The sequence below is a fragment of the Lynx rufus genome, unplaced genomic scaffold (assembly GCF_022079265.1).
Source record: "Lynx rufus isolate CCGP_SWC_20201006 ecotype Redwood Valley unplaced genomic scaffold, mLynRuf1.p SCAF_3, whole genome shotgun sequence".
NCBI classification, from domain to species: domain Eukaryota; kingdom Metazoa; phylum Chordata; class Mammalia; order Carnivora; family Felidae; genus Lynx; species Lynx rufus.
The window spans coordinates 174,281,047-174,307,970 of record NW_025814845.1 but is presented as its reverse complement, the minus strand read 5'-3'; the positions used below and the strand labels follow the sequence as shown (position 1 = coordinate 174,307,970).

General features: G+C 41.8%; 1 protein-coding gene across 2 annotated transcripts in view; it reads right to left on the bottom strand.

The window, feature by feature from the left end:
• GSR (glutathione-disulfide reductase) overlaps positions 1–18,022 on the bottom strand; it is a 45,345-nt gene extending 27,323 nt beyond the window's left edge. The window contains exons 1-2 of one of the 2 annotated variants that reach the window (XM_047090933.1): positions 17,693–18,022; positions 2,281–2,307 (exon numbers count right to left, since the gene is read on the bottom strand). In XM_047090933.1, coding sequence (XP_046946889.1) covers positions 2,281–2,307; positions 17,693–17,992 — 327 coding nt within the window. In that variant the 5' untranslated portion in view covers positions 17,993–18,022. The remainder of the gene's footprint in view (positions 1–2,280; positions 2,308–17,692) is intronic. The other variant, XM_047090934.1, reaches the window with a different exon arrangement.
• Between the last annotated feature and the right edge of the window lie 8,902 nt (positions 18,023–26,924).

The window sequence follows — 26,924 nt, the reverse complement described above, 5'->3', positions numbered from 1 at the left end:
CTCAGTACCTATGAACATGTCCTTGTAACGATGTGTGTAATTAGACATCTGGAACTCAAAGATTTGTTGCACATTTCTGTGGAATGCAGCCTGAAATCTGTAAAGGCCTTTTATGCCGACTCATCATCAAGGTAACAGAATACAAGATAGCATCCAGAACTCTATATGACAAACTATCAGTTTTCTTTGTCAGACAAGCCTGAGACTCCATTTTTGACAAGTCTTTGATTCCTTCTTTGTACCGTTCTCTCTTTATGCCTAAAAATGAAGAACTGATGGCCCTGCTGGATTCTGTTGTTTTTTTTTTTTTTAAGTTTATTTTTATTTATCCTGAGAGAGAGAGAGAAAGAGCAAATGGGGGAGTGGCAGAGAGAGATGGAGACAAAATCCCAAGCAGGCTCCGGCTGTCAGCCCAAAGCCCAATGCAGAGCTCAAACTCACGAACTGTGAGATCATGGACTGAGCCGAAGAAAGAATTAGATGCTTAACCCACCAAACCACCCAGGCACCCTGTTTATTTTTTAATTGAGGTGAAACTCATTTAATATAGCATTAACCATTTTATCTGCTAGATGGTCTATCTTAATGCACATGAAAGGTTTCTTAGTACTACAAAATAAAATAGGTTATTTTAAGAAACATTACTATAGGGGCGCCTGGGTGGCTCAGTCAGTTGGGCATACAACTTCAGCTCATGTCATGATCTCACAGTTCGTGAGTTCAAGCTCTGCATCAGGCTCTCTGCTGTAAGCTCGGAGCCTGCTTTGGATCCTTTGTCTCCTTCATTCTCTGCCCCTTCCCTGCTCTCACTCTCTCTAAATAAATAAATAAATAAATAAATAAGCAAACAAACAAACAAACATTAAACAAAAAATTTTTAAAAGAAAAGAAACATCACTATACCTCATCTCCTCATGAGGGGCAATATTTATTTACTTCCAACTTGTATTATGTATGATGCTATAGCCTCAAACACTCTCTGGAGAAGGTGCTGTATATGAACCACATTGGGCTTCTAGGCTCATCCTAATGAGGGTAGTAGCAGGCCTACCCATCTGATTCCTTCTGTGCTGCTACCCCACTCTACCCTCCTGGAGGGAAGTTACTCTAGGCTTCAACCTGTTCTAGAAAACAAGAGGCAATTACCAACTGATCTTTAAGAATGCAAAAGCACTTTGAAGTCAGTAGAGCCCTATGAAAATATAAGGTAAATGTCCTGCACATGTGATCATAATAGAAGGAATAAATGAAACATAATATATGGCAACAGGGGCGCCTGGGTGACTCCGTCAGTTATGCGTCCAACTTCAGCTCATGTCATGACCTCATGGTTTGTGAGTTCAATCCCTGCATTGGGCTCTGTGCTGACAGCTCGGAGCCTGGAGCCTGCTTCGGATTCTGTGTCTCCCTCTCTGCTTCTCCCCTGTCTCTCTCTCTCTTTCTCTCAAAAATAAATAAATACTTAAATAAATGTTTTTAATATATGGGAACAAAATATTACAAATTCAGGCCACTATGCCCAGGTAATATTTTAAAATAATGAGGTAGTGCCTATTAATGGATTAACTACCATAACTGGTTTAAACTACATAAAACCACCTTATAACTGATATACATAATTCATATCTCATAACTGCATGACTTCAATTAGAACAGATTCCAAAATCTAAGACTAAGAAAAAAAAAAAATAACTGAGGAACTGTCCCACAGCAAAAAGGAAACTTTCCTATGATTAAAAAACACCTACCCACACTAGGGAACAGATTACAAAAAACCCTCCTGGAATTACTCTCTGTTATGTGTCACTGATGAGATTAGGAATATTTGCTTACCTGTTACCAAAAAAACACCAATTTAGAATGTAATCTCAGTAACAAAAGGTTGTCATCTGGGATTATAACATGTTTTGAAAGTACATTCAAATATGGAGTAAAATTATTTGCAAGTATAAGCAAGATGCAGCTTTGGAAATAAGAACTGCCATTTCTTCCTCTTCATCACAGGTAAAGGACAAGTTCATTCAATGTAATCTGTACCACAGATACTAGGAGCAAATATCACCACAGTTAAGCGAATCCATGAGGCTACAGAATTGAATAAGAATACTTTAGAAGATTCCATTCAGTAATTTAGATTGAGAAAAAACAATTCTGTGCAGATGACCAGTCCTAACTACTAGACCTAGATATAATCTCATTCACTCACTCAAAAGAAATAAATCAATGCATTGCTTTATCAAATATGTGAAAGGAGTGTGGAAGAAGAAATAAAAATTCTACCTTTTTGGGTACACATCCAACATTCACCTAAAAAAAAAAAAGGACAAATTTTAAGAATATTAAACTCAAACCATCAAACAAACCTGAAAGAAATGAACCCCAAGCATCAACCCAGGAGGCTTCCTTAAGTTCTAAGTCAAATTTACAGTACTTCCTTTTTTCTACTATGGAGTTAGAAAAGATATGAATATTCTTTTTCATATCTTGATAAGGCAGAGAATTTTAGTCATTAACATTTTTTCAAGAAAAACAGTCACTGAAAAAGAGGGGGAAATAATTCCATGTCCAGGGGCTATGCAGTGCAGGGACCGTATCAGTAGGGAGGCGGCCAAAGCCTAAGCTTGCACAGAACCCAGAAGGAGAAAGCAGAAGAGAAACAGCAGAGGAGGTAAGAAAACCCACCAGCTGAATAAGGGCAACTGAAACATCTGAGCAGCTATTCTAGGGGATTTCTGGGAGACTTATCATGGCATATGCTGGGTAAAACATTCAGAATGCCCCTCTGAAAAAAATCTCTAGCTGAAATCTACATAACTTTTCAGGACCAAAGGATAATGAAGAATCAAACAATAAGGTTCATCCATGCTATTGTATGTATATGTGTGTGTGTGTGTGTGCGTGTGTGTCCATGTTTATATGCTTGCAGAGACAGACCACAAATTTGATTCTTTTTTTTTTTAAAGAAATTATTTTTTTAACATTTATTTATTTTTGAGAGAGCGAACAGGGAAGGGGCAGAAAGAAAGGGAGAGAGAGAGTCCTAAGCAGGCTCTGCGATCATAGCGTGGAGCCAGACACAGGGCTCCAATCTCATGAACTGAGAGATTATGACCTGCGCCGAAATCAAGAGTAGGATGCTTAACCAACTGAGCCATCCAGGAACCCCCACACATTTGATTCTTAGTCTTCCAACAGCCAAAACACAAAGGAAAACACAAATAGTTCTAAGATTTCACATAAAAACTAAGCAGCTGTTTTCAGAAAACAACTATTCGTACCCTTTATAGAGAAATTCTTCCCAGCAGTCCATGTAAACAAGCTGTGATATATGTTTACATATAAATTTTTGTTTAGATCTGTTTATTTCCTTTGATCACATGCTAAAATTTATAATATGGGGGGAAAAGCTAGGTTAAGAGTCAGACTAATTAGAATAGAGACCGTAATTAGAGACCCCTCAGCTCTGGAAATCTGCCATGTAATGTATATTCTAGATACCCTTTAACCTTATAAATTTTTTTTTCTTTTTTTTTTTCAACTTTTTTTTTATTTATTTTTGGGACAGAGAGAGACAGAGCATGAACGGGCGGGGGGCAGAGAGAGAGGGAGACACAGAATCGGAAACAGGCTCCAGGCTGTGAGCCATCAGCCCAGAGCCCGACGCGGGGCTCGAACTCACAGACCGCGAGATCGTGACCTGGCTGAAGTCGGACGCTTAACCGACTGCGCCACCCAGGCGCCCCCCTTTAACCTTATAAATACTGACTGGGAAGTGTTGGTGACGTGTTGGCCACTACAACAAAGTTAAGAGATTTAAGTGAGGTCTCAACTGCAGATCCTTTAAAAAAAAAAATCAGCATGTTCACTCATGTCTATTGACAGAGTAAAGACTGAATATTTAAAATTTTTTTTTTTCCAACGTTTATTTATTTTTGGGACAGAGAGAGACAGAGCATGAACGGGGGAGGGGCAGAGAGAGAGGGAGACACAGAATCGGAAACAGGCTCCAGGCTCTGAGCCATCAGCCCAGAGCCCGACGCGGGGCTCGAACTCCCGGACCGCGAGATCGTGACCTGGCTGAAGTCGGACGCTTAACCGACTGCGCCACCCAGGCGCCCCAAGACTGAATATTTAAATACTGGTGCCTTCCAGACATAATTTACATCAGGTGCTTACAGCTCTACTGATCATGACCATAAGGAACTAGACTCGTTCCCTGTAAGCCCAAAGAATATAAGCCTACATCTTACAGAACATTTTCTGGGCACCCTGGGGTGAAATCTGAACTACATATGCACTTGCCAAGGGACTTTATTTGAAATGCTAGAGTAAAAGAAGCCCGTCCAAATCTCACTGAGACGTGGAATACTTGAAAAAGAAGGTCTTAAGAACAGTCACCTTCTATTCCTCTAGCTGTGCTACTTGCTAGCAGCATACCTCCTGCATTTTCATTTTAACACTCTTATTTCCTATTATTCTGCACTCAGGAATTATAAAAGAGTGAGTTATGTTTTGTTTCTATGCAGTTTCAAGTTATCCGTCATTTGGAGGGTTTTTTCCTAGAAAGAGACAAGTCATATACTATCTAGTGGTGGACTTGGATTTTTTTATGAGATTATGCTACAATAAGGAGTCAGAAGGCAACAGAAGTAGGAACTCACAGGATTGAGAGAAGGGTGCAGAATTCAAGCCCAGCAAAATGAAGGACTCACACCTACAGCAGCGTTACAAGCAGGATATTCAGGAAGCACTTTCTACTAGCAATCAGAATAATGTATGACTTTCTCCCTCACTGTTTCCTATGTGGTAGAGGAAAGCAAGATAGCTGAATCCCAGCTCCATGGTGGCAATGATTTTAGCATCAGACCTGCCTTTTCCAGCTCATTTGGCAGGCGAGGTGCTTCCCAGTCTTTTTTTTTTTTTTAAGGCCTGTTTATGTATTTTTTTTATTTTTAATTGAAGTGTATTTATTTTTGAGACAGAGAGAGAGTAGGGGAGGGGCAGAGAGAAAGGGAGAGTAAAGCCTGACTCGGGGCTCAAATTCACTAACTGTGAGATCATGCCCTGAGCTGAAATCAAGAGTTGAGTGCTTAACCTATTTATTTTTTTAATGTTTATTTATTTATGGGAGAGACAAAGCTCACGAGCAGGGGAGGGGCAGAGAGAGAGGGGGAGAAAGAGAGAATCCCAAGCAGGCTCTGTGCTAAACAGATCCTGATGTGGGGACTTGATCCCACGAACTGTAAGATCATGACCTGAGCCGAAATCAAGAGTCAGTTAACCAACTGAGCCACCCAGGCACCCCCTCCCAGTCCCTTTATCCACAACTCTGTACCCTGCAGTTCACTAAGAGGCTTCAACAAGGACAGACTACAAAATCAATGTCTCTAAAAGTAGAGATGATCTCAATATACTAAATAAATACACTCCATTTGTCCTATAGTCAACTCTCTCCAACTTCCCAGGAACCTTTAAAAGCAATTTAAATCGTCATAAAGCATTAAATGTTCTGAACCACTCTCACACATCATCAATTTACTCATGTACATTTGACACTATTTAAAAAGTTTGGAACATGTTTCTTCTAAGGCCCAAGATGGCCCGACTCACTGGTTTCAAGTGTTATGAATTTGATTTACTTTTTAGAAGTTTCTGCCTTTTTGACTTCTAAAATGTTTTAACTTGCAACTATTCATTCATTTGAAGTATTGATTAAGCATTCACTCGTGCCAGGCATTATGCAAAAAAGAAAGCACTAAATGGATATAGTTAGTCCCTGCTCTCATGGAGCCTACTACTCCAACCACAGTCTCTCAGCCTATCAGAGCTGCTGGCTCAAGGGGCAGCAGCAGAATCACAACATTCCCTAAAATTTTCAAAGCCTTGGGCTAGAAATCAGAGGAAGAAAAAGGTGGAAAATGGTGACCTTTTTGGGTCAAAGAGTTTATATTCTAGCACAGTACACTTTGGATCTGTGGTTGGGGCTATGATTTTTTTTTTTTTTTTTAGAGAGAGAGCCCTCACACATGCAACCAGGAGAGAAGTAAAGAAAGAAAGAGGGAGAGAGAGAAACCCAAGCAGGTTCCACACTGTCAGCCTGAGCCTGAGGTGGGGCTGGATCTCATGAACCTAACTGTGAGATCATGACCCGAGCTGAAATCAAGGGTCGATGCTTAACCTACTGAAACACCCGGGCAGCCCAGGGCTATGATTGAAGAGCCCGTGCCCTTGAAATACCACTCGCCCTATTTTGGCAGCTCCTAGTAATATGCCTGAGGGCTTTCCAATGGTTTTGGAAACCTAGTTACACTTCAGCACAACACTACAACAACTAGATGCCTCTTTGACTTAGAAGAAAACAGCAATTAGTTACCAACAGAGCTGTGGAAGCCAGGGGTGGAGAGCTATATATAGTCATGCTTCTTATTCTCTAGCTGATGAGTACATGAGTACATTCGGTTGGCAGAAAGAACACAAGTCTAGAGGCAGACAGACATGAGTTTGAATCCCAACCTTCCCTCCCACTTACTGCTGTTGGTGGGTAGGTTTCTAAATCTCTTGAGCTCAGTTTCTTATTCAATAAAATGGGAATGGTAATACATGATAGAGGTTTTGAGAAGATTCGAGAGATAATGCATTAAAAAAAGCACCTCTTTTCTAATTTATGATAGATCTGATGATGACACTGATGCTTCTGAATTATTTCTGCAGACTGCTGGATCCCCAATTTCACAAAAGGCTTACTGGAGAGAGAGGAGATAAATTCCCCAGGTGGCTTGCTCCCTTTCAGGAACAAATAAACTGGTGGCAGAAAGCTTGCCTCCCAGACTGAGACACCAGGGTGATGGGCTCTCAGGGCTTTGACTCCCCAGGGGTACCCACAGCTGATAAGACCTGAAACATACAATACTTTTCACCTGGCAAATTCCCCTGCAGAGCCCTCATTCCCCCGGGGGGCATTAACCAATGATAAGCCTCAGAGAAATCTCGTGCATTCCTGACTACACTCAACGCCAGAGACACTCCAGTAGCCTCGCCTCCTTCGCAGTCTTACAATCCATCTCTAAGAACTCCCTATCCCCACCTCGTGTTCAGAAGCCCATTCAGTTGGTCGGCCAGCACTGGCTCACAGTGAAGACAGGGGCATCTCCTGACAGGGACAGAACATGTGAAGAATCTGATGATACATGTAGAAAAACTCAGGAGCTTCAACTATTTTTCTAGGCCAGCCCCTCTCACCTTCAATTCTGCTTAGATAGGTAAAAAAATCACATTGCCCATGTCGATGGATTCAATCCATTAACAGTTGCACCTGTCAAAAAATGTCACCTGCACTCGATAGTAAATTTCCTTCTTCTGGTTCCCCGCTTCTGTCTTTTACCCCAGAGTTGCCTAAAGTTTCCTGTTTTCCTTTTTTGCATCCCACAGTCTAGTTCAAGACTGGTCTGAGGAAGGAGCATGTAGAATATGACGGACAAATCATCATCCACTAAGCAAAACCCTACCACTTCATCAACTCATTCTTTCAGCAACTCCATACTGAATACCTACTTAGTGCATGACTGACTGTTCTAGGGGTTGGAATATGTAGGCAACCAGAACAAAGATCTCTGTCTTTGTTGAGTTTCATCAGCTTTACACCTGCAGTGACTAAATAAGACCACTTGGCCCTGTGCCTATACAACTCTGACACCAATTCTGAAGTGTGTGCTTTTCCACACCATCAGGCAATTAACTCAATTCTGACACTATCTACCTGGAGACAGCATCAGCTCCCACAGGTTGAGGGCTCAGTCTTCCTGCCTCCTGCCCCTACTTCAGAGGCCAATCTCAAGTCCAGCAGTCACCTGTGCTTTCGACAAGCTCTTGGAGGTTCTGACAACCCTCTTCTTGGGCTGGATTAATTGCAAGAGTGGCTCATGGAAATCAGAGGAACATTTTATTTACTAGATTACCAGCTTATTATAAAAGGATATAACCTTGGAACAGGCAGGTGGAAGAGATGCATAGGGCAAGGTATGTGGGAAGGCGTGGAGCTCCCATGGATATACCACCTCCCCTAGTCTCCATGTGTTTGCCAACCCAGAAGCTTTCTGAACCCCATCCTTTTGGTTTTTACTGAAGCTCCTTTTTTTTTTTTTTTTAATGTTTAGAGAGAGAGAGCACACATGAGCAGAGGAGGGGCAGAGTGAGGGAGAGAGAGAATCCTAACCAGGCTCCCCACAGAGCCCGAGGTGAGGCTCGAACTCATGAACCGGGAGATCATGGCCTGAGCCAAAACCGAGAGTCGGATGCTCAACTGAATGAGCCACCCCTGAGGAAGCTTCTTACACAGGAATGATTGATTAAGTCATTGACCACTAGTGATTGATTCAACCTCCAGGTCCTCTTCTTTCTCCCCTCCCAAGGGGCCAGGGGGATGGGCATGAAATCCGAAGCCTCAAATCACAAGGCTGGTTCTCCAGACAACCAGCCCTCATCCTTAGTTCTTTCCAAAAGTCACCTCATTAACACCATTATCTCCTGCCCCCCCACCAAAAGAAATTGATCTATGATCCTGCAGCCTAATTTAATATCAAATGTTGCAACACCCAGTGAATAATAAATGGTTATCAATTATGACTGAATGGAATCCACTTACAAATGCCCAAGGTCTTTATATAAAATTCCTTTAATCCCACTCTACAAGAAACACTCTCTGTTATAACTTGTTTAAAGTACCTTTTATGAAGGGTAAAACCCTATGAGGGATTCAGAGCCAGGCTTTCTTTTCTGACCTGGCAGATTCAGGCAGATTTAGGCAGACAGCTAAATAGTATTATACTAAACCTTGTACAAAAAAATTAAACAATCGACAGGGTAAATCAAAAGACCAATTTCAACATTAGGATTTGCCTACTTCAACTAACCCCACCCTTTCTGATCACTCCTTTATTTAGCACTTATGAACATAGGTGTGCCACACTTCATGAAACTCTAAACCCACAAAACAAACTAGGGTAATTTTCTGTTTTTGAGGACTGTCAGTACTGAAGGTATGATCTCCTTTTTGTAAATATCCATTTAAAAATGCATGCTCAGGGGCCCCTGAGTGGCTCAGTTAGTTAAGCATCCAACTCTTGATTTTGGCTCGTGGTTTATGAGAATGAACCCTGCATCGGGCTCTGTGCTAACAGCACACAGCTTGCTTGGGATTCTCTCTCTCTCTCTCTCTCTCTCTCTCTCTCTCTCTCTCTGCCCCTCCCCTGCTCATGCTTTTTCTCTCAAAATAAATAAACACTAAGAAAAATAAAAATGCATGCTCAACCTTGGGACATTATACTAAAATAAGGGAAATAAGCCAAATACTGCATGATTCCACTTATATGATATCTATTTTAAGTAATGTCTACATCCAACATGAGGCTTGAACTTACAACCCCAAGATCAAGAGTCACATGCTCCACCAACTAAGGTAGCCAGGTGCCCCTGAGATATCTAAAATAGTCACATTCATAGAACCAAAGAATGGAATGGTGATTGCTAGGATCTAGGCAGGGGTGGGAGGGGAATGGGAAGTTACTAATCAACAGGCACAAATTTTCAGTCAAGCAGGATGAGTAAGTTCTAGAGATCCCGATGTACCACATTGTACCTATAGTCAATAATACCGTACTGTATGCTTAAAAACCTGTTAGGAGAGATTTCGCGTTAAGTGAAAGCTTTTAAAAAGCATGTTTTAGCCTTATGGAGATACAGACATCATAATATCAAAGTGCACACTATCACCTTCAAGTTAGGTTGACTTACATGTTGCTAAGTAATGGTTTTCAGCCTAGATAGTCTTCTGAGCAGCCTGTTTCTCAGGCATCTTAAAACCTCCACTTCTGCTGGCATCTCCAATTGGCACCATACAGCACAGTTCACAGTGACATTAATAATCAAGAACTTTACTAGGTACAATCTTCCAGTAATAAAATAATAAGTCATGGAGATGTAATGTATAGCATGGTACCTATAGTTGATATTACTATATTGCATTTTTGGAAGTTGCTAAGAGAGTTGATCTTAGAAGTTCTTATCACTGGGGCACCTAGGTGGCTCTCAGTTGGTTAAGTGTCTGACTCTTGATTTCAGCTCAGGTCATGATCTCACAGTTCATGACTTCAAGCCCCACATCGGGCTCTTCACAGACAGCACAGAGCCTGCTTGGGATTCTCTCTCTCCCCCTCTCTTTGCCCCTCTACCGCTCACGTGCACGTGCTCTCTCTCTCTCTCTCAAAATAAACATTTTTTAAAAAGTTCTTATCACAAGAAAAAAAAGATTTGCTACTATGTATGGTGACAAGGTTAACTAGGCTTCTGGTGGTGATCATTTCAGTTACACAAATACGGAATCATTATGCTGTACACCTAAACTAATGCAATGTTCTATGTCAACTATACCTCAACTTAAATAAAAAAGAAAAGAAGGGGTTTGTCCTGGTAATCAACCCTTCCTACCTACCCAACTCTGATTGGTGAGAACCACATGCCTATACCACAAGAACCCAGTTACTTTATCACAGAATCCATACACTCAGCAAGAACACTGGAACATGTGCTCCCACAGGCCCTGGGGCAAAGGGAATAGTAAGCTAGAAAGAATTTTTCCTCAAGTGAACTCTTCCCACGTCTGCGTAGGCAGAGAACTGAACCGCAGATACAAAGCTCCCAGAAGGTTCTCTATCACCTTGGCTTTCGTCAATCTTTGCATTTCTCCTTGGTCTACATTTGATCATGAGAGAAGTACTACATTTTAACTTTTCGGAGATGCCAAAAACTGAATTCAAAGACCATCTACTTTTCTGCCCTGAGAAATGACTTAATTACAGTAGGCAACAAGAGATTACTATCTTTAATTGAATTCTAGGAAAAAAATAGAGGATTTCTTTCAGTTTCCCACTTTTAGCATCTAATACCTTAGTACTACAGTTTTGTTTTTTGTTTTTTTGGTTTTTTTTTTGTCTGATGGAGAAAAATAAAGATGAATTTAAAGATGGAATCATATTATTAGAGCTACGCATGCCTCTTGACCTGGTTTAGCCATTAGAAGTTTAGCAGCAACCCTGGTCCCTCTTGCTTCTTTCACTTTGAACTAAAGGAGATCAGAACATGCCACCCCAAAATATGCTATTTTGGCATACAGATTTTGAGCTGAAGATAATTAAGAAAGAGCAAAGGAGGACCTCTCTGCCACCTCCCTTTCTGCTTAAAAGCAAGGCAGAAATCTCCCTTTGTGAAGGTGTCCCCGACCCCTCTCCTGTACCAGGAGGAGAACCCTTATCACTAAAAATGGAAAGGCAGCAAAGCAGAATCTGCACCAAAAAAACCTTATTAAAGTAACCTTTATCTTCTATTAGTTTCCCTCACATATTTACCTTCCCACAGTTTACTGTTCCTAGAAGCCCAAACCCCCTTTCCTTTGTCTAGTCACTTCTCCACAATTTATCACGCTTTCTTATATTGATATCAAGCTCCCAGGCCTAAGTGCTCCTTTTCCCCCACTACTTCTCTGTGACAGTCCCACGTGCATGAGAAATAAACCCCTATTAATCTACTTCTTGTTGGTCTGATTTGCAGATTCCAGCTATTGAACCTCAGAGGATAGAAGAAAAGTTTTTCCTCCCCTAGACAACACAATATGGGGCAAAGTCATCTCATACCTGAACTTAACAGCTTAAAAAATTCTGTCAAAGAAAAGATGAATTCTTAAGTACATGAACACACATCACTCATCTTGAAAACAGAAGTCTCCTTGGAAGGGGCCTACTGTATCAGATCACAGAATTAAAAAGGGGGAAAAAAAGCCTCCTAGAAAAGAAAGAAAGACTGGGCACCTGGGTGGCTCAGTCGGTTGGCTGTCTGACTTCGGCTCAGGTCATGATCTCACGGTTCGTGGGATCGAGCCCCATGTCAGGAATCTGCTCTGACAGCAGGGAGCCTGCTTGAGATTCTCTCTCTCTCCCTCTCTCTGCCCTCCCATGCTCTCTCTCTCTCTCAAAAATAAACATAGAAAAGATTTATAATAGAAAAGGAAGACTGAAGAAGAGTCAGAAAATCAAGATAGTCATACTGTATAGACAACCTTGGAGGCATAAAATTATGAAACCAGGAAATGACTCCAGGACCAAATTAATTGTCATCTAACCCACACAATTAACAGGATTCACCAGATTCATACTAATGCTTCATACAGTCCCTTCTTTGTATGAAGGCCTTACCATTGTGTCTGGCTCATGTTACACCAAAATCACAAAATCAGAATGTAGCTCTTTAGGGGCGCCTGGGTGGCTCAGTTGGTTAGTGTCTCACTCTTGATTTTAGCTCAGGTCATGATCCCAGGGTCATGGGATCCAGCCTGCATTGGGCTCCACTCTGAGCATGGAGCCTGCTTGAGAGTCTCTCTCTCCCTCTGCCCCTCTCCCTGCTTGTGTTCTCTCTCTCTCTCTCAAACAAAAAATAGAGTTTTTAAAAAAAAATTTTTTTTTTTAACGTTTATTTATTTTTGAGACAGAGAGAGAGAGACAGAGCATGAACGGGGGAGGAGCAGAGAGAGGGAGACACAGAATCGGAAGCAGGCTCCAGGCTCTGAGCCATCAGCCCAGAGCCCGATGCAGGGCTCGAACTCACGGACCACGAGATCGCGAGATCGTGACCTGAGCTGAAGTTGGACGCCCAACTGACTGAGCCACCCAGGCGCCCCTAGAGTTCTTTAAAAATACATCTTTGATGGGGCGCCTGGGTGGCGCAGTCGGTTAAGCGTCCGACTTCAGCCAGGTCACGATCTCGCGCTCCGCGAGTTCGAGCCCCGCGTCAGGCTCTGGGCTGATGGCTCAGAGCCTGGAGCCTGCTTCCGATTCTGTGTTTCCCTCTCTCTCTGCCCCTCCCCCATTCATGCTCTGTCTCTCTCTGTCCCAAAAATAAATAAACGTTGAAAAAAAAAATTAAAAAAAAAAAAATACATCTTTGAGGCTTCACCCTACATCTACTAAATCAGGAGCTATGAAGTGAAGACCTATGTGGTAGACTCTATTTAACTAAGTGTTTTTGGAGTAAATGATGTTTGGTTCCTAAGCAGGAAGGATCATAAGTTTCCTCCCCTGTAGTAAAGAACAATGCCTAAACAGGTCCAACAAGTCACAGTTTACTCCACATAAATACACCAAAGCTATAGTTTCTGATGGCTAGGCCACCAATTCCAGAGGTTATACTATGCTTGGTTTGTTTTCAACCACATTTTAGCTGGCACTCAGCTTCTAAGTGAGGTTGCTGAACCAGAACAATGCTTCCCAAATTCCTACAAGGATCTGTGTAAGTCTAATCCTTTTTTTTTTCTTTTTAGTTTATTTTTTATTTTGAGAGAGAGAGTGTGTGTGTGCAAGTTGGGAAGGGGCAGAGAGGGAGAGAGAGAGAATCCCAAGCAGGCGCCACACTCAGTGTGGAGCCCGACGTGGGGCTTGAACTCACAAACCATGATATCATGACCTGAGTCAAAGTTGGATGCTTACCCAGCTCAGCCACCAGGTACCCGTGTGAGTCTAATCCTTAAAAAAAATGAAAGTAATAGGGTCCATGTAGGGTTTCATAAAGCTAAAAGTATTCAATTTAAAGCACTGTCCTTTACTTGAAATTATAAGCTTCCTACTTGTTTTGAAAACGTCATTCCTGATTAAAAAAAAAAAAAAAGATAGTGATAGAATTTTTTTAAAGGCCATTACCCTAAAAAAATTAAGTCAGCAAGCTTATGTTAGTGCTATTTTTTTAAAACAACGATAGTCTGGGGAGCCTGGGTGGCTCAGTCGGTTAAGTGTCCTGACTTCAGCTCAGGTCACGACCTCACAGTTTGTGAGTTTGAGCCTCAACATCGACATCAGGCTCTCCACTGACAGTGCAGAGCCTGCTTTGGATCCTCCCTCTCATCCTCTCTCTGCCCCTCCCCCCTGGCTCGTGCTCTTTCTCAAAAACAAACATACATTTAAAAAACTAAACTAAACTACAGTCTGACTGGATTAGTGGATCTCCAAAATCACTTCTAGCTTTATCACACCAAGTCTAAACTTCAGTGCAGGAAGGTTTCAAACAGACCAAAACAAAACAAAACAACAAAAAAGCCCTAAAAACAAAAACTTGTTTTTTTTTTAAATTATTACAAAAATATTGCATGGAACTACAATGTAAGCTCCATGAGGACAGGGATTTTTAACTGCTTTGTTTGCTGCTGTGACCCCAGCATTTAAAAAGGTACCTGTATACCTGGAATATGAATTAATAAATGAACAAACAAAAATAAAACAATTAAAAACAAAACACAATCCCACTATCTACAGGAAGACTAATTTGAAACTTCAGTGTGAACTCATCTACTGCAACTTAAAAAATTCACCAAGCTCCAGAATCAAAATATTTTATTTAGGAAAAAAAATGGTTAAGGAGTCAGTATTAAAGACACTTCTACTTGACTTCTCCAAGGGACATCTCTCAACAGTACCACTACCATAAACCCACTTTTATTGAGTCACTCTCATGCTCAAAAACCCCTCCACACAGTTCACTGTGCTTCCAGAAACTTCATTTTTTAGAAGTAAGCTCTATACCCAACGTGGGGATTGAACTCACCACCCCAAGATCAAAAGTTACATGCTCTAGAGGCACCCAGGTGGCTCAGTCAGTTGTGTCCAACTTCAGCTCGGGTCATGATCTCATAGTTTGTGAGTCTGAGCCCCAAACCGGGCTCTGTGCTGACAGTGCAGAGCCCACTTCAGATCCTCTCCTTCTCCCTCTCTCTCAAAAATAAACGTAAAAAAAAAAAAAAAAAAAAAAAAAGTCACATGTTCTACCAACTGAGCCAGCCAAGCCATCCCAGAAACTTCTTTTTTCACTACAATGTACTCATCAGCTTCCTATGTCTTACTTCTATTAGATACCCTGTGTGCCAATCAAATTCAATTACACAATATATCCTGCCTCTCTGCCTTTGCCTCTGACCCTACCCTGTCAAACAATGGTATTTATCTGTTCAAGTTCAGAAAGACACTCTCTCCTTCACAAAATCACTCATCCCATGGTGCCCAGGCCGAAGTGATGATTCCAATTCTTCTCTCAACTACTGTAACTTTTTACTATCAGGAGCAATTAACACAGACTACCTCACTTTGGAGTTGACTGTCTACATTTTGCTCCCCCACCATTTTGCAAATTTCCTGTGGGAGGGGACCTTTATCATACAAATGTTTGTATCTAGGGGTGCCTGGGTGGCTCAGTCCAACTTTGGCTCAGGTCATGATCTCATAGCTCATGAGCTCGAGCCCCACATCGGGCTCTGTGCTGACAGCTCAGAGCCTGGAGCCTGCTTCGGATTCTGAGTCTCCGTCTCTCCCTGCTCCTCCCCTGCTCACGCTCTCTCTTTCAAAAATAAATAAACATTAAAACAAACAAATGTTTGTATCTACCCTATTCTCTTGCCAGCCTCAATCCAAGTACTTAGAATACAGGAAATGAAGACATGAACAAATGAAATGATGTGCTTCAGAGGGCCTCCATTTCCCCTACGCCCACTTGGAAATCACTGGACATCAGAAGTTTATTATTGCAACTATGGATAGCCCAGATAACTGGAATTCTTAAATCTAAACTCACGTCTTGTCGTTATATCTTCTCTGATATTCATCACATACCTACACCCTTCCTTGTAATTCAAAACCAAAAGCCAGTTTGAGAAGAACCCAAATGGAATGTCATGAAAATGTGAAATGAGATTGCCCCCAAGATACCAATGCTTACAGGAAAATAAAACTTGCTGCAGCTGAATGACAGAAGCAAGGCCAGACACACTATAAGGAAGAAGTAAATGGCCCATTGTCCAGAGCTGTCCTTCGCCTTGCTCTTGGAAGTAGTTCACCTCTTACTTTATTCATATTCCTAACCAGAACCTAGAAATGGGGCGAGCCCCTTTTTGACTAATACCAGTGGAACCAGGCAATGATGATGGATGCCACAAGCTGATCATGACATAATACAGAAGGAAAACTTAGAAAAGTAAAGAGGTACGAAGATGAGAAGTTGTCAAGTGCTCGCACCACCTGTCCAGGGGGTCTCACAGTGGCACCCCTCAATCTTTCTGCAGAGACAGACTTCTAAGGGAGTCTGGACTAAGATGTCAAGGTCCAAGTTGACAATCCTTTCCTCCATTCCCACTTGCATTTTGAACATGAATGTTTATTTTTTTAGTTTGGGAGAGAATGAGAGAGGGAGCACACATATGTGCACACAAGTGAGGGAGGGGGAAACAGTGAGAGAATCTCTTTTTTAACATTTATTTATTTTTGAGAGACAGAGAGAGACAGTGTGAGCAGAGGAGGGGCAGAGAAAGAGGGAGACACAGAATTTGAAGCAGGTTCCAAGGCTCTGAGCTGTCAGCACAGACCCAGGGCTCCAACTCACAAACCGCAAGATCAGGACCTGAGCCAAAGTCGGAAGCTTAACGGACTAAGACACCCAGGTGCCCCAAGAGAGAGAGAATCTTAAGCTGGCTCCATGCTCAGGGGAGAGCTGGATGCCGGGCTCCATCTCACAACCATGACATCATGACCGGAGCCAAAATCTAGAGTCGGATGCTTAACCTACTGAGCCACCCACGCGCCCCTTGAACTTGAAAACTGCTTACAGGACAATGGAGTCAGCCCTTTCACAAACTGTCAATTTTGAGTTTCATTTATTACACATATGATTATTGAGCAAGATATTTCGTTAAGGTGATATGAGGTACACAAACACGTGAACCCATCCCTGCCCTTAAGGAGTTCCCAGTTTGGTATAATTTAAACATCAGTCTCCAAAAGAATGTGGAGAACCCATCCCCAACCCCAGGTTACTCTTGGATGCAGAATTTTAAATATTAACAGCAAGTTCCTCCCCCAAGTTTTGTAATAGAAAAAGCCACACCAATAGCATGGGGGGAAAAAACAACAACTGTTTTTAATGATAAAGCTTCTCAATCACAAGATTTACAACCTTCTTTTTGGGGAGCAGTTTTAAAATCCCTCCCTGGCCCAACAAGACAAAATTCTGAGAATTTTTGTAAATCCTACATTAAGGTAACCTGTAGGCAGTGGTTGTCAACCTTGGCTGCAACCAGAATCACCTGTGGAACTTCTAAAAATCCCAAAGCCCAGGCTGCACTCCAGACCAGTGAAATGAGAAGCCATGGGCGTGGAACCTAGGCAGAATTCTTCCAACTCCTTAGGTGATTCGAAAGTGCGGTAAATCATTTTGCCCCTGAAGCTGAAAGGAGAGGATCAGGATCTGCATTCCTCAAGGGTATATCCCCAGTCCCAGTCCCCAGCCAGCTGCAAGAATACAATACTCTTCCACCTTGAGGAGTAACCACCTACGGTTAACACTGCACCTGGGCAGGAACAGACCTAGGCTCAGCTGTGAGAGGTGCAAGGGAGCCCTATTACACTTTTCTCCCTTAAACCTGCTGGGACCCTGACCTCAGATGCGGGTGGGAAAGCGGGGAGCGCGGCGCTGGGGACCCATCTCCGGACGGACGGACAGCACCAGGAAAGAGGACAGGCTGCCCCAGCACAGCGACGAGAAAGCCGGGCTGCGGGACGCGGCGCTGCGGACGCAGAGGCGCCAGGAGACGCGCGGGTAGGGACCCGGTACTCACGCAAGTGCCGCCCAGCTTGTGGCTCTCCACCACCGCGGCCCTGGCGCCCAGCTCGGCCGCCCTGCGCGCGCTGGCCAGCCCGCCCGAGCCGCCCCCGATCACCAGGTAGTCGTACGAGGCCACGACGTCTGCGGCGGGCGGCGGGCGCTGCGGCTGCGGCTCCTGCCTGCACGCCATGGCGCGGGAGAGGGCGCGGGCGGGCCGCGGCTGAGGCAGCGGAAAGCGGGGGAGAAAGGCGCGCGCCGCCCGCCGCCAGCTCGGCCCCGCGCTCGCGCTCAGGGACCGGGGCAGCAGGGCCATGCACGCGGAAGTGCACGACGGGGGTGCCCCGCGGGCGGTCCCGGGTTAGGGGGGTTGCCGCGCCCCGGGCAAGCGCAGCCTCACGGTGACTAAGCACCCGGTCCGAGCGCTGGGGGGCGGGGGTTAAGGGGAGGGGTGGGGCTCCCTGGCCCCGGCCCGGCGGGCACCGAGGGGGACCCGCCCCCTCCCGCCCTCTTGCGCGCCAGCCGGCAGGCCCTGCCCACAGAGAGCGGGTTAGGGAGATCTCCGCCTTCACCGCAGCACCTGGGATCCCCGCACCCGAAGGGCATCAACCGAATGTAGGTTTCTGAAGGCCGGTGGGGCGAGGAAGGATGAACGCCTTGTTTCACTCGGTTTTTCCTGAGAGGGCACCTTAGAAGTTGCCAGTGGCGGCAACTTTTCAAGGAAGGGAGGTTTGCCCTTCATTATTTTGGAGATTGTGTTCTCAAAGTTCGAGTGTTGATTCCTGGGCCTTAATCCAGATCTACTAAATCCGAGTCTCTGGGGGCCAGACCCCAGCAATCTACACTTTAAGCTTTCAGGTGATTCTAAAGCACATTTAGTTTGGGAAACATTGGAATAAATATTTTTGTGAGTCACAGGTTAAGCATAAAGGTAGCACTTCACTCCCTAGCAATAGAGACTGGAGTGTCATTTTAGAATAGCTTGAACCACCAGCAACACCACAGAGGAGTAAGTGGGCTTTAAATTTGCGTGGTGGTAGTCCACCGTCTGCAAGGCTGTGGCCCAGACCACCACCCACAAGGCTGAGAGAGCTCGCTGTAGGTCCAGGAGTGAAGGTCCATGTCACAGAGAAGTGAGTCCAGCACACCGAAGGCGAATGGGAGCTAACTACATTCCAGTTAAAATGGTATCCAGTTCTTTTTTTTTTTTTAAGCTTTTTTCCCCCTGATTAAAAATATAGGGGAAGAAAGGAAAATTCTTCAGTACAATGCCACGTAATGTAGAAGGAGCAACAGAGTTAGAAAAATCAACATTTTGCAACTATTCATAATGATAATTGTGTGATTAAACATAAGTGAATGTTAAAACCACCTGGGTGAAAACTTGATTGGGGGGACAGGGAGGAGCTTATTTACACAGTCTTAAAATATGTCCCCACAGATTCCTATTGATCACAAAGGGGAAAAAAAGTAACGTTACAGGGACCCAGACACCACCATACCCAAGTGATCGAAGTTGAATATTGCCAGTAATGAGACAGTTGTGGTGTGCCCTGTGATGTGATGCAGTAAGAAGTACACAACTTCATTTATGTAGTATCCCTGCTGGAAATCCATAATCTGAATCGAATCATGAGGTAACACTCAGAATAACCCACACTGAGGGGAATTTTACAACAACTAGCCTGTACTCTTTAAAAACTATCAATGTCTTGAAAATAAAGCAAGGCAAAGGAACTGTTCCAGGTTAAGGAATATTGAAGAAATATGAGAAACGAAGACAAGGTTTGATTCGGGATGGGATTCTGGACTGGGGAAAATTCACTATGAAGGATAGTTGGTAAAATTTGAACTGTGGCCTGTATAATAATATATGATGGCACTACATCAATGCAAAATTTCCTGAGTTTAATCGTTGTACTGTGCTCATATAAGAGAATATCCTTGTTCTTAAGAGATACATGCTGAAGTGTTTAGGAATAAAGGGTCCGCCCTTGATCTTAGCCAAAAGGCCAAAAAACGATAGGAGTAAAGAATCTGAATCTGAGAAACTTGGATTCATTTTCCACCACAGACATTGTCATAGTCCCTTCACCTCTCTAGATGTCAGTTTCTTCATCTGTGAAATGGGAAAGCTGACAAAAAGGAGATAGGCATGTCAAATAAAAAGTGGAGGAAATGAGTTGGTAAGAATTGTAGATACAGAAGTAGAGGAGCACAGGTTGGCCGAACTATAAGCATTTTGAAGTGGGTAATGGAAGATGGGTGGAGTCCTGGAAAGCCTTGCTTGGTGTATAGACTTCACTCCAGAGGCGATAAGGAGTCACTGAAGATTTCTCAGAAGCATCTTTCCCTGGAAATATATGAAATGAATTGGAGATGGTGAAATTGTATCAGGAGGCAAAGGTGGCAGTATTGAGAACAGATAGGAAGAACAGACTGGACAGGCATAAGGAAGTGAAGTTGACAGATTGGGGGGGAGAGTACAATACTCAATGATGACAAGTCTTGAACCAGGAAATATGGGAGGAAAAGGATGCCATAAAACAACATAAAGACGATGAAAGGAGGTACAGTTTTATGTCCCTGCTAGTTTTAAAGGAGGAAAGAATTTTTGGCCACCTAATTACATAATTCCATGCAGTATGTTGAAACTAAAGATTTATAAGGTATTGTTTGGGACTAAAATATTTTCATTTAAGTGTTTTTACCTTTTGCTTCTGACGTCCATGGGAAGGGGAACAGGTAGCCATATCCCAAGCACTTGAAGACTTTAGACTGTTTCTAAGTTTTCTCTTCAAACAAATATATGTATATATATTTATATAAATATATATATATATATCTCAACTAAAGTAAAAATTTAGTTAATGTAGTTAATAAAAGGTAGTTTCAGGATGATAATAAATGCTGAAAATCGGCGTGCCTGGCTGGCTCAGTCAGAAGAGCATGTAACTTTTGATCTTGAGGTCATAAGTTCGAGTCCCATGTTTGGTGTAAAGATTAAACAAACAAAAAAACTTTTTAAAAAATGCTGAGAATGAAAATCAACTAAGTTATTCAAGTGTGACAGTCTTATGACATCATTATAAACTAGCATGATTGGTGAGAAATAGCAGAGCCCCAAGCAATTATTTCATCTGTTAATAATTGCATCATTGGGGGCACCTGGGTGGCTCAGTTGGTTAAGCGTCCGACTTCAGCTCAGGTCATGATCTCACAGCCCGTGAGTTTGAGCCCCGCATCAGGCTCTGTGCTGACAGCTCAGAGCCTGGAGTCTGCTTCAGATTCTGTGTCTCCCTCTCTCTCTGCCCCTCCCCTGCTCATGCTCTGTCTCTCTCTGTCTCAAAAATAAATAGAAACATTAAAAAATAATAATAATAATTGCATCATTGAATTTTTCTTGAACACTAGACACACTTAGGTGATTTCTACAAAGACACTGTGAAATATTTGTCAAAATAATAAACCAATAATTAATATGTACTAAGCTAAGCACTGTACTTAACAGCTTTAATGAGCACAGTGCTAAGAACTCTATGTTGTCCCCTCCTCATCCCAAGAAATAAATACTATTATTATCTCCATTTTATAGATGAAAAGACTGAGGTTCCAAGAGGATAAATAACTTGTACAAGATCAGCTGGTGAATGGCAGAGCAGGAATTCAAATCCTAAAGTCCTAACTTTGAAGTCTGTGGTCTTAACCATTACTGGAAAGAAACCATTATAGATAGTGTCCTGTGGTAAAAATACAAGATCCAAGATGTTTTTAAATGACATTTTGTGTAGGAGAAAATGTCAAATATCATTTTTTATCCCTTCTTCATTCATTTTTTAAACTATTGAGTATTACATACATAAAATTTACCTACTGTAAGTGTATAATTGAATTTTTAAAATGTTAACTCCAGCATGATTAACACAGTGTTATATTAGTTTCAGGTGTACAATATAGTAATTCAACAATTCTATACATTGGGGCATGTAGTTGGCTCAGTTGGTAGAGCATCTGAGTCTTGATCTCAGGATCGTGTGAGCCCCATGTTGGGTGTGGAGCCTCTAAAAAAAAAAAAAAAAAAACACCAAAAAAATAATTCTATACATTACTCAGTGTTCGTCATGATAAAGGTACTCTTTTTTTTTTTTTTTTTTAGTTTATTTATTTATTTTGGGCGGCTCAGAGAGAGAGGGAGAGAGAATCCCAAGCAGGCTCCCCGCTGTCAGTGCTGAGCCCAGCAAGTGACTTGATCCCACTACCCTGAAATAATGAACTGAGCCAAAATCAAGAGTTGGATGCTCAACCAACTGAACCACCCAGGTGCCCCATGATAAGTGTACTTTTAAAACTCATCACCTATTTCACCCATTCCCCTGCCCACCTCCCCTCTGGTAACCATAAGTTTCTTCTCTATAGTTAAGAGTCTGTTTTTTTGTCTCTTTTTTCCTTTGTTTTGCTTCTTAAACTCCACATATGACTGAAATCATATGGTATTTGTCTTTCTCTGATTTATTTCACTTAGCACTATACTCTCCTTTTTAAATGTAGTCTCTTAGGGCACCTGGGTGGCTCAGTCAGTTGAGTGTCCAACTCTTGATTTTGGCTCAGGTCATGATCCCAGGGTCTTGGGATCTGCGTCAGGCTCTGTGCTGAGCATGGATTCTGCTTGGGATTCTTTTTCTATCTCTCTCCATCTGTCCCACTTCCCGACTTGCACTCTCTATAAAAAATAAAATAAATTAAAAAAATAAACGTAGCCTCTTTCTCCCTCTGCATTCTTTCTATAGTGTAATTTGTAGGAAATGTATTCATGACTCATCAGTGACTAATTTACATCACAGCTTTTGTGTTGAGATTACAGATCAAGATGTATTATACTAGAAGGAAGGTGGTAATAGTATTTCTATAAACAATCTGAGAAGTCTGTACAGGAAATAGTGGTATAGAAGGAAGCTTGCACATACAAGTTGCTCAATGAAATGTATTTCTCATGATGCATGTATAAAGATAATTGCAGTCTTTTATGAGGATAAAAATATGAGGAAATGAACACAACAAACATTACTCAGTAGTGTTTAATATTGAGGCAAAGGATAAACACTGAAGAGACAGAGAACAATAGGTGTAACTGAATGTGAGATTAACAAAAAGAAAATTTTACGATAAGTAGAAGGAATCTTTCCAAAAATAACAAGTCTGCTTGCTATTGGGAAATTGGACACTACCTGAGAAGACACATCTAGGGGAAAATCACACATGCACTCAATAGTTCTTTCACCTTTTGATCTCCATTTGTGTTACCAATGTATTTTGAAAGAAAATGGGGGATAGCATAAAAATCTTTAGAAATAACACTAATATTCCTATTATGAATCTAAATATGTAATTATTTCTATAACATTACTTTCAAAATGTATTTGCAATATTAAAGGTAAACAAAATATAAAGAATAATGCAGTGAACATCCACACCTCTCAGCTAAACAAATGAAGTACTACCATAGTAATAGCTCTATATAACTATTCTAGTCACATCATTCTCCCCCTCTCCCTTCTGTGACTCTTGATCATGAGTTCAAGCCCCACGTTTGGTGCAGAGTTTACTTAAAGAGGAAAAAAAAAAAAAGGAATAGTATCCAGCAATAAAAAGAAATGAATATTGGGGCACCTGAGTGGTTCAGTTGGGTTAAGCACCCAACTCTTGATTTTGGCTCAGGTCATGAGACTGTGGTTCATGGAATTGAGCCCCAGAGTCATGCTCTGTGCTGACAGCACCTGCTTGGGATTCTTTCTCTCTCCCTCTCTTTCTGCCCCTCCCCTGCTCACATGCTCACTCGCTCTCTCAAAATAAATTTTAAAAAGTATTTAATAATAATAATAAAGGAATGAGGGGCACCTGGGTGGCTCCGTTGGTTAAGCATCAATTTAGGCTCAGATCATGATCTTACAGTTTGTGAGTTCAAGCCTCATGTCAGGCTCTGTGTGACAGCTCAGAGCCTGGTGCTTCCTCTCTCTCTCTCTCTGTCCCTTGCCTGCTTGTGCTCTCTCAAAAGTAAATACACATTATTTGAGAGAGAGGGAGAGAGAGAGAAAGAGAAGGAGGGAGGGACAGGCAGAGAGAGACAGAACCTGAAGCAGGCTCCAGGCTCCTAGCTGCCACCACAGAGCCCTATGTGGGCTGAACCCATGAACCGGGAGATCATGACCTGAGCCAAAGTTGGACATTCAGCCGCCTGAGCCACCCAGGCGCCCCTAAATAAATAAACATTTTTTTAAAAAAGGAATGAATATCTATACACATAACAATTTGTATGGATCTCAAGATTATACTGAGTGAAAACAGCCAATCTCTAAATGTTATACACTGTAGGATTCCACTTACGTAATGCTCTTTTTTGTTGTTGTTGTTAAAAGTCGGGGAGTGCAAGTGGGAGAGAGGGGCAGAAGAAGAGAGAATCTTAAGCAGGCTCCATGCTCAGTGCAGAGCCCGACACAGGGCTTGATCCCACAACCCTGGAATCATGACCTGAGGGGAAATCAAGAGTCAGATGCTCAACCAACTGGACGACCCAGGCATCCCCATAATACTCTTGAAATGACAACATTAAAAAGCTAGAGATACATTTAATGATTACCTAGGATTTGGTGGTGTTAAGGGATAGAAAGTGAGGTGATTATGACTATAAAAGGGTAGCACAAGAGATTCCTGTGATGGAACTGTTCTGTATCTTGACTGGTGGTGGTCACATGAATCAATACAAGTGATAATATTGCATAGAACCAAATACACATGCATATACACACACATGATTATATGTAAAACTTGTAAACTCTGAATAAGATTGGTAGATTGTGCCAATATTGATTTCCTGTTTATGATACTGTGCTATGGTTTATGCATGAATTTATCATTGGGAGAAACTGGGTAAAGAGAAATGTATGTGATCTATTTCCCATAACTCTATGTGAACCTATAATTATTTTAATATAAAAAGTTAAAAACAATTTTGCTGTATAAACAAAGCCTAATCCAAACACCAATTCCATTTATAGAAGTCCTAGAAGAGGCAAAACTAATCCATGATAGAAAAAAAAAAATGACAGAGCAATGGTTATTTTCTGGGCAAAGTTTTGTCTTGAGAGGGATATGGGTGTATGCTATTAAAAAGAAGACAACAAGCCCCATATTTGACAAGATTTGTCAAATCTTGTGCTAAGCCCCACGTCACCAAACTGAGGCTTAATTACAGTTTTGGCTCTCCCAGAAATGGAATTGCCTGTTCAGCACTACTTCAGTAATCTGCCTGAAATACCCCTAAAGGAAAGTAAGCTTGCAATAACCAACTCCCCCCCTTTTTTTTTTGCCTAAAATAACTTCCTTGTTCACTCTCCCTGTGGCTATAAAAGTCTTTCATTTTCGTATAGCAACTCAGAGCTCCTTTGTATCTACTGGATTGGATGCTGCCCAATTCAAATAGATTTTTGCTCAAATAAACACTTAAAATATTTTATATGCCACAGTTTATCTTTTAACAATGTTTATATTGGAACTCAAGGAATGGTACAGTTGTTTATGTCTTTGTAGTTAATGAACAGCATGCTGAAGTTGCGTATACATATTCATGTATTATAGTTAATAATATGCACACTGAAGTATTTTTGGGGAAGTGTACTAATGTCTGCATCATGCATATCTTTGTAATGCATCAAAAGAGACAGGTTGTGGGGTGCCTGGGTGGCTTGGTCAGTTAAGCGCCCAACTCTTGATTTTGGCTCAGGTCATGATCCCAGGTTCATGGGATCAAGCCCCACATGGGGCTTTGTGTTGAGCATGGAGCCTGTTTGGGATTCTCTCTCTCTCTCTCTCTCTCTCTCTCTCTCTCTTTCCCCCGCTATCCCCTCTCCACAGCTTGTGCTGAAAGAAAGAGAAAGAAAGAAAGAAAGAAAGATGATAGATATTTGATAAAATCAGTTTTATTATTATTATTTATTTTATTATGTGGTAGAGTGGGTATATGGATACTCACTATAAATTCTTTTCAACATTTTTGTCTGAAAACATTTTTTTAAGTTTTATTGAGTAATCTCTCCACCCCAGGTGGGACTTGAACTTATGACCTGAGATCAAGAGCCAGTAACATACTCTTCCATGGGGTGCCTGGGTGGCTCAGTCAGTTAAGCCTACAACTCTTAATTTTGGCTCAAGTCATGATCTCACAGTTCATGAGTTTGAGCCCTGCATTGGGCTCTGCGTTGAGAGGACAGAGCCTGCTTAGGATTCTCTCTCTCCCTCTTTCTCTGCCCCTCCCCTGCTTGCTTTCTCTCATGTGCTTTCATAAATTAAATATGTATATTTATATAAAAAGAAAAAAAAAGTCACATACTCTTCCAACTGAGCCAGCCAGGTGCCCCGGGCTGAAAAAATTCTTAATAAAAATACTGAAAAAATTAACTAGTTGATTTTTTTAAAGCTTATTTATTTATTTTGGGAGACATAGAGAGGAGAGAAAGAATCTGAAGCATGCTCTGTAGAGCACAACGCAGGGCTCGACCCCACAAACCATGAGATCATGACCTGAGCTGAAATCGAGTGAGCTCGATACTTAACTGACTGAGCCACCCGCGTACCCCACTAGTTGTTTTTTTTTTTTTAATGCAAAAATTCCAATTTAGGTCACAAAAGCAGTCTGGATACTTAATATATATAATTCAGGCTACATTATAATACACATTTGTCTCCCTAACCAAATATGATTATATTATCATTTTTAAACGTGTTAAATAACAATTCTACTTTTTTTAAATACATAAACGAGTTGTATCGCTTGTTATGAAAAATGTGAAATTTGTGTCTTAAGAATGTTAATAATCGTTTAATACAAACTATTTAGATTTTAAAATCATTTCCTCTTATACTCAATGATGTTCTTAAGATTTTTTGGTGGGAAATGAAACATCTACAGTAATTTTCATCACTTAGAACTACATAAATCAACATACTGACTTTACTATTCCAGGAAATTCTTGCCCACAAGTAGTCTGTCAATCAGTACATAACTTAATTGTTAGCTTTACATTTTCCTGAAAATCCATTTACCTGAACAATAGGTTGCTCATCTGGGCAAAAAGCTTCCTTTAAAGGCACTGACAAGTTGAACTGATCACTCAATTGGCAAATCCCCTTCCTTATTAAAAAAGGGACCTAATCTATCAAGTCCCTCATCTTGCTCAGTCCACCAGTCCTAAACT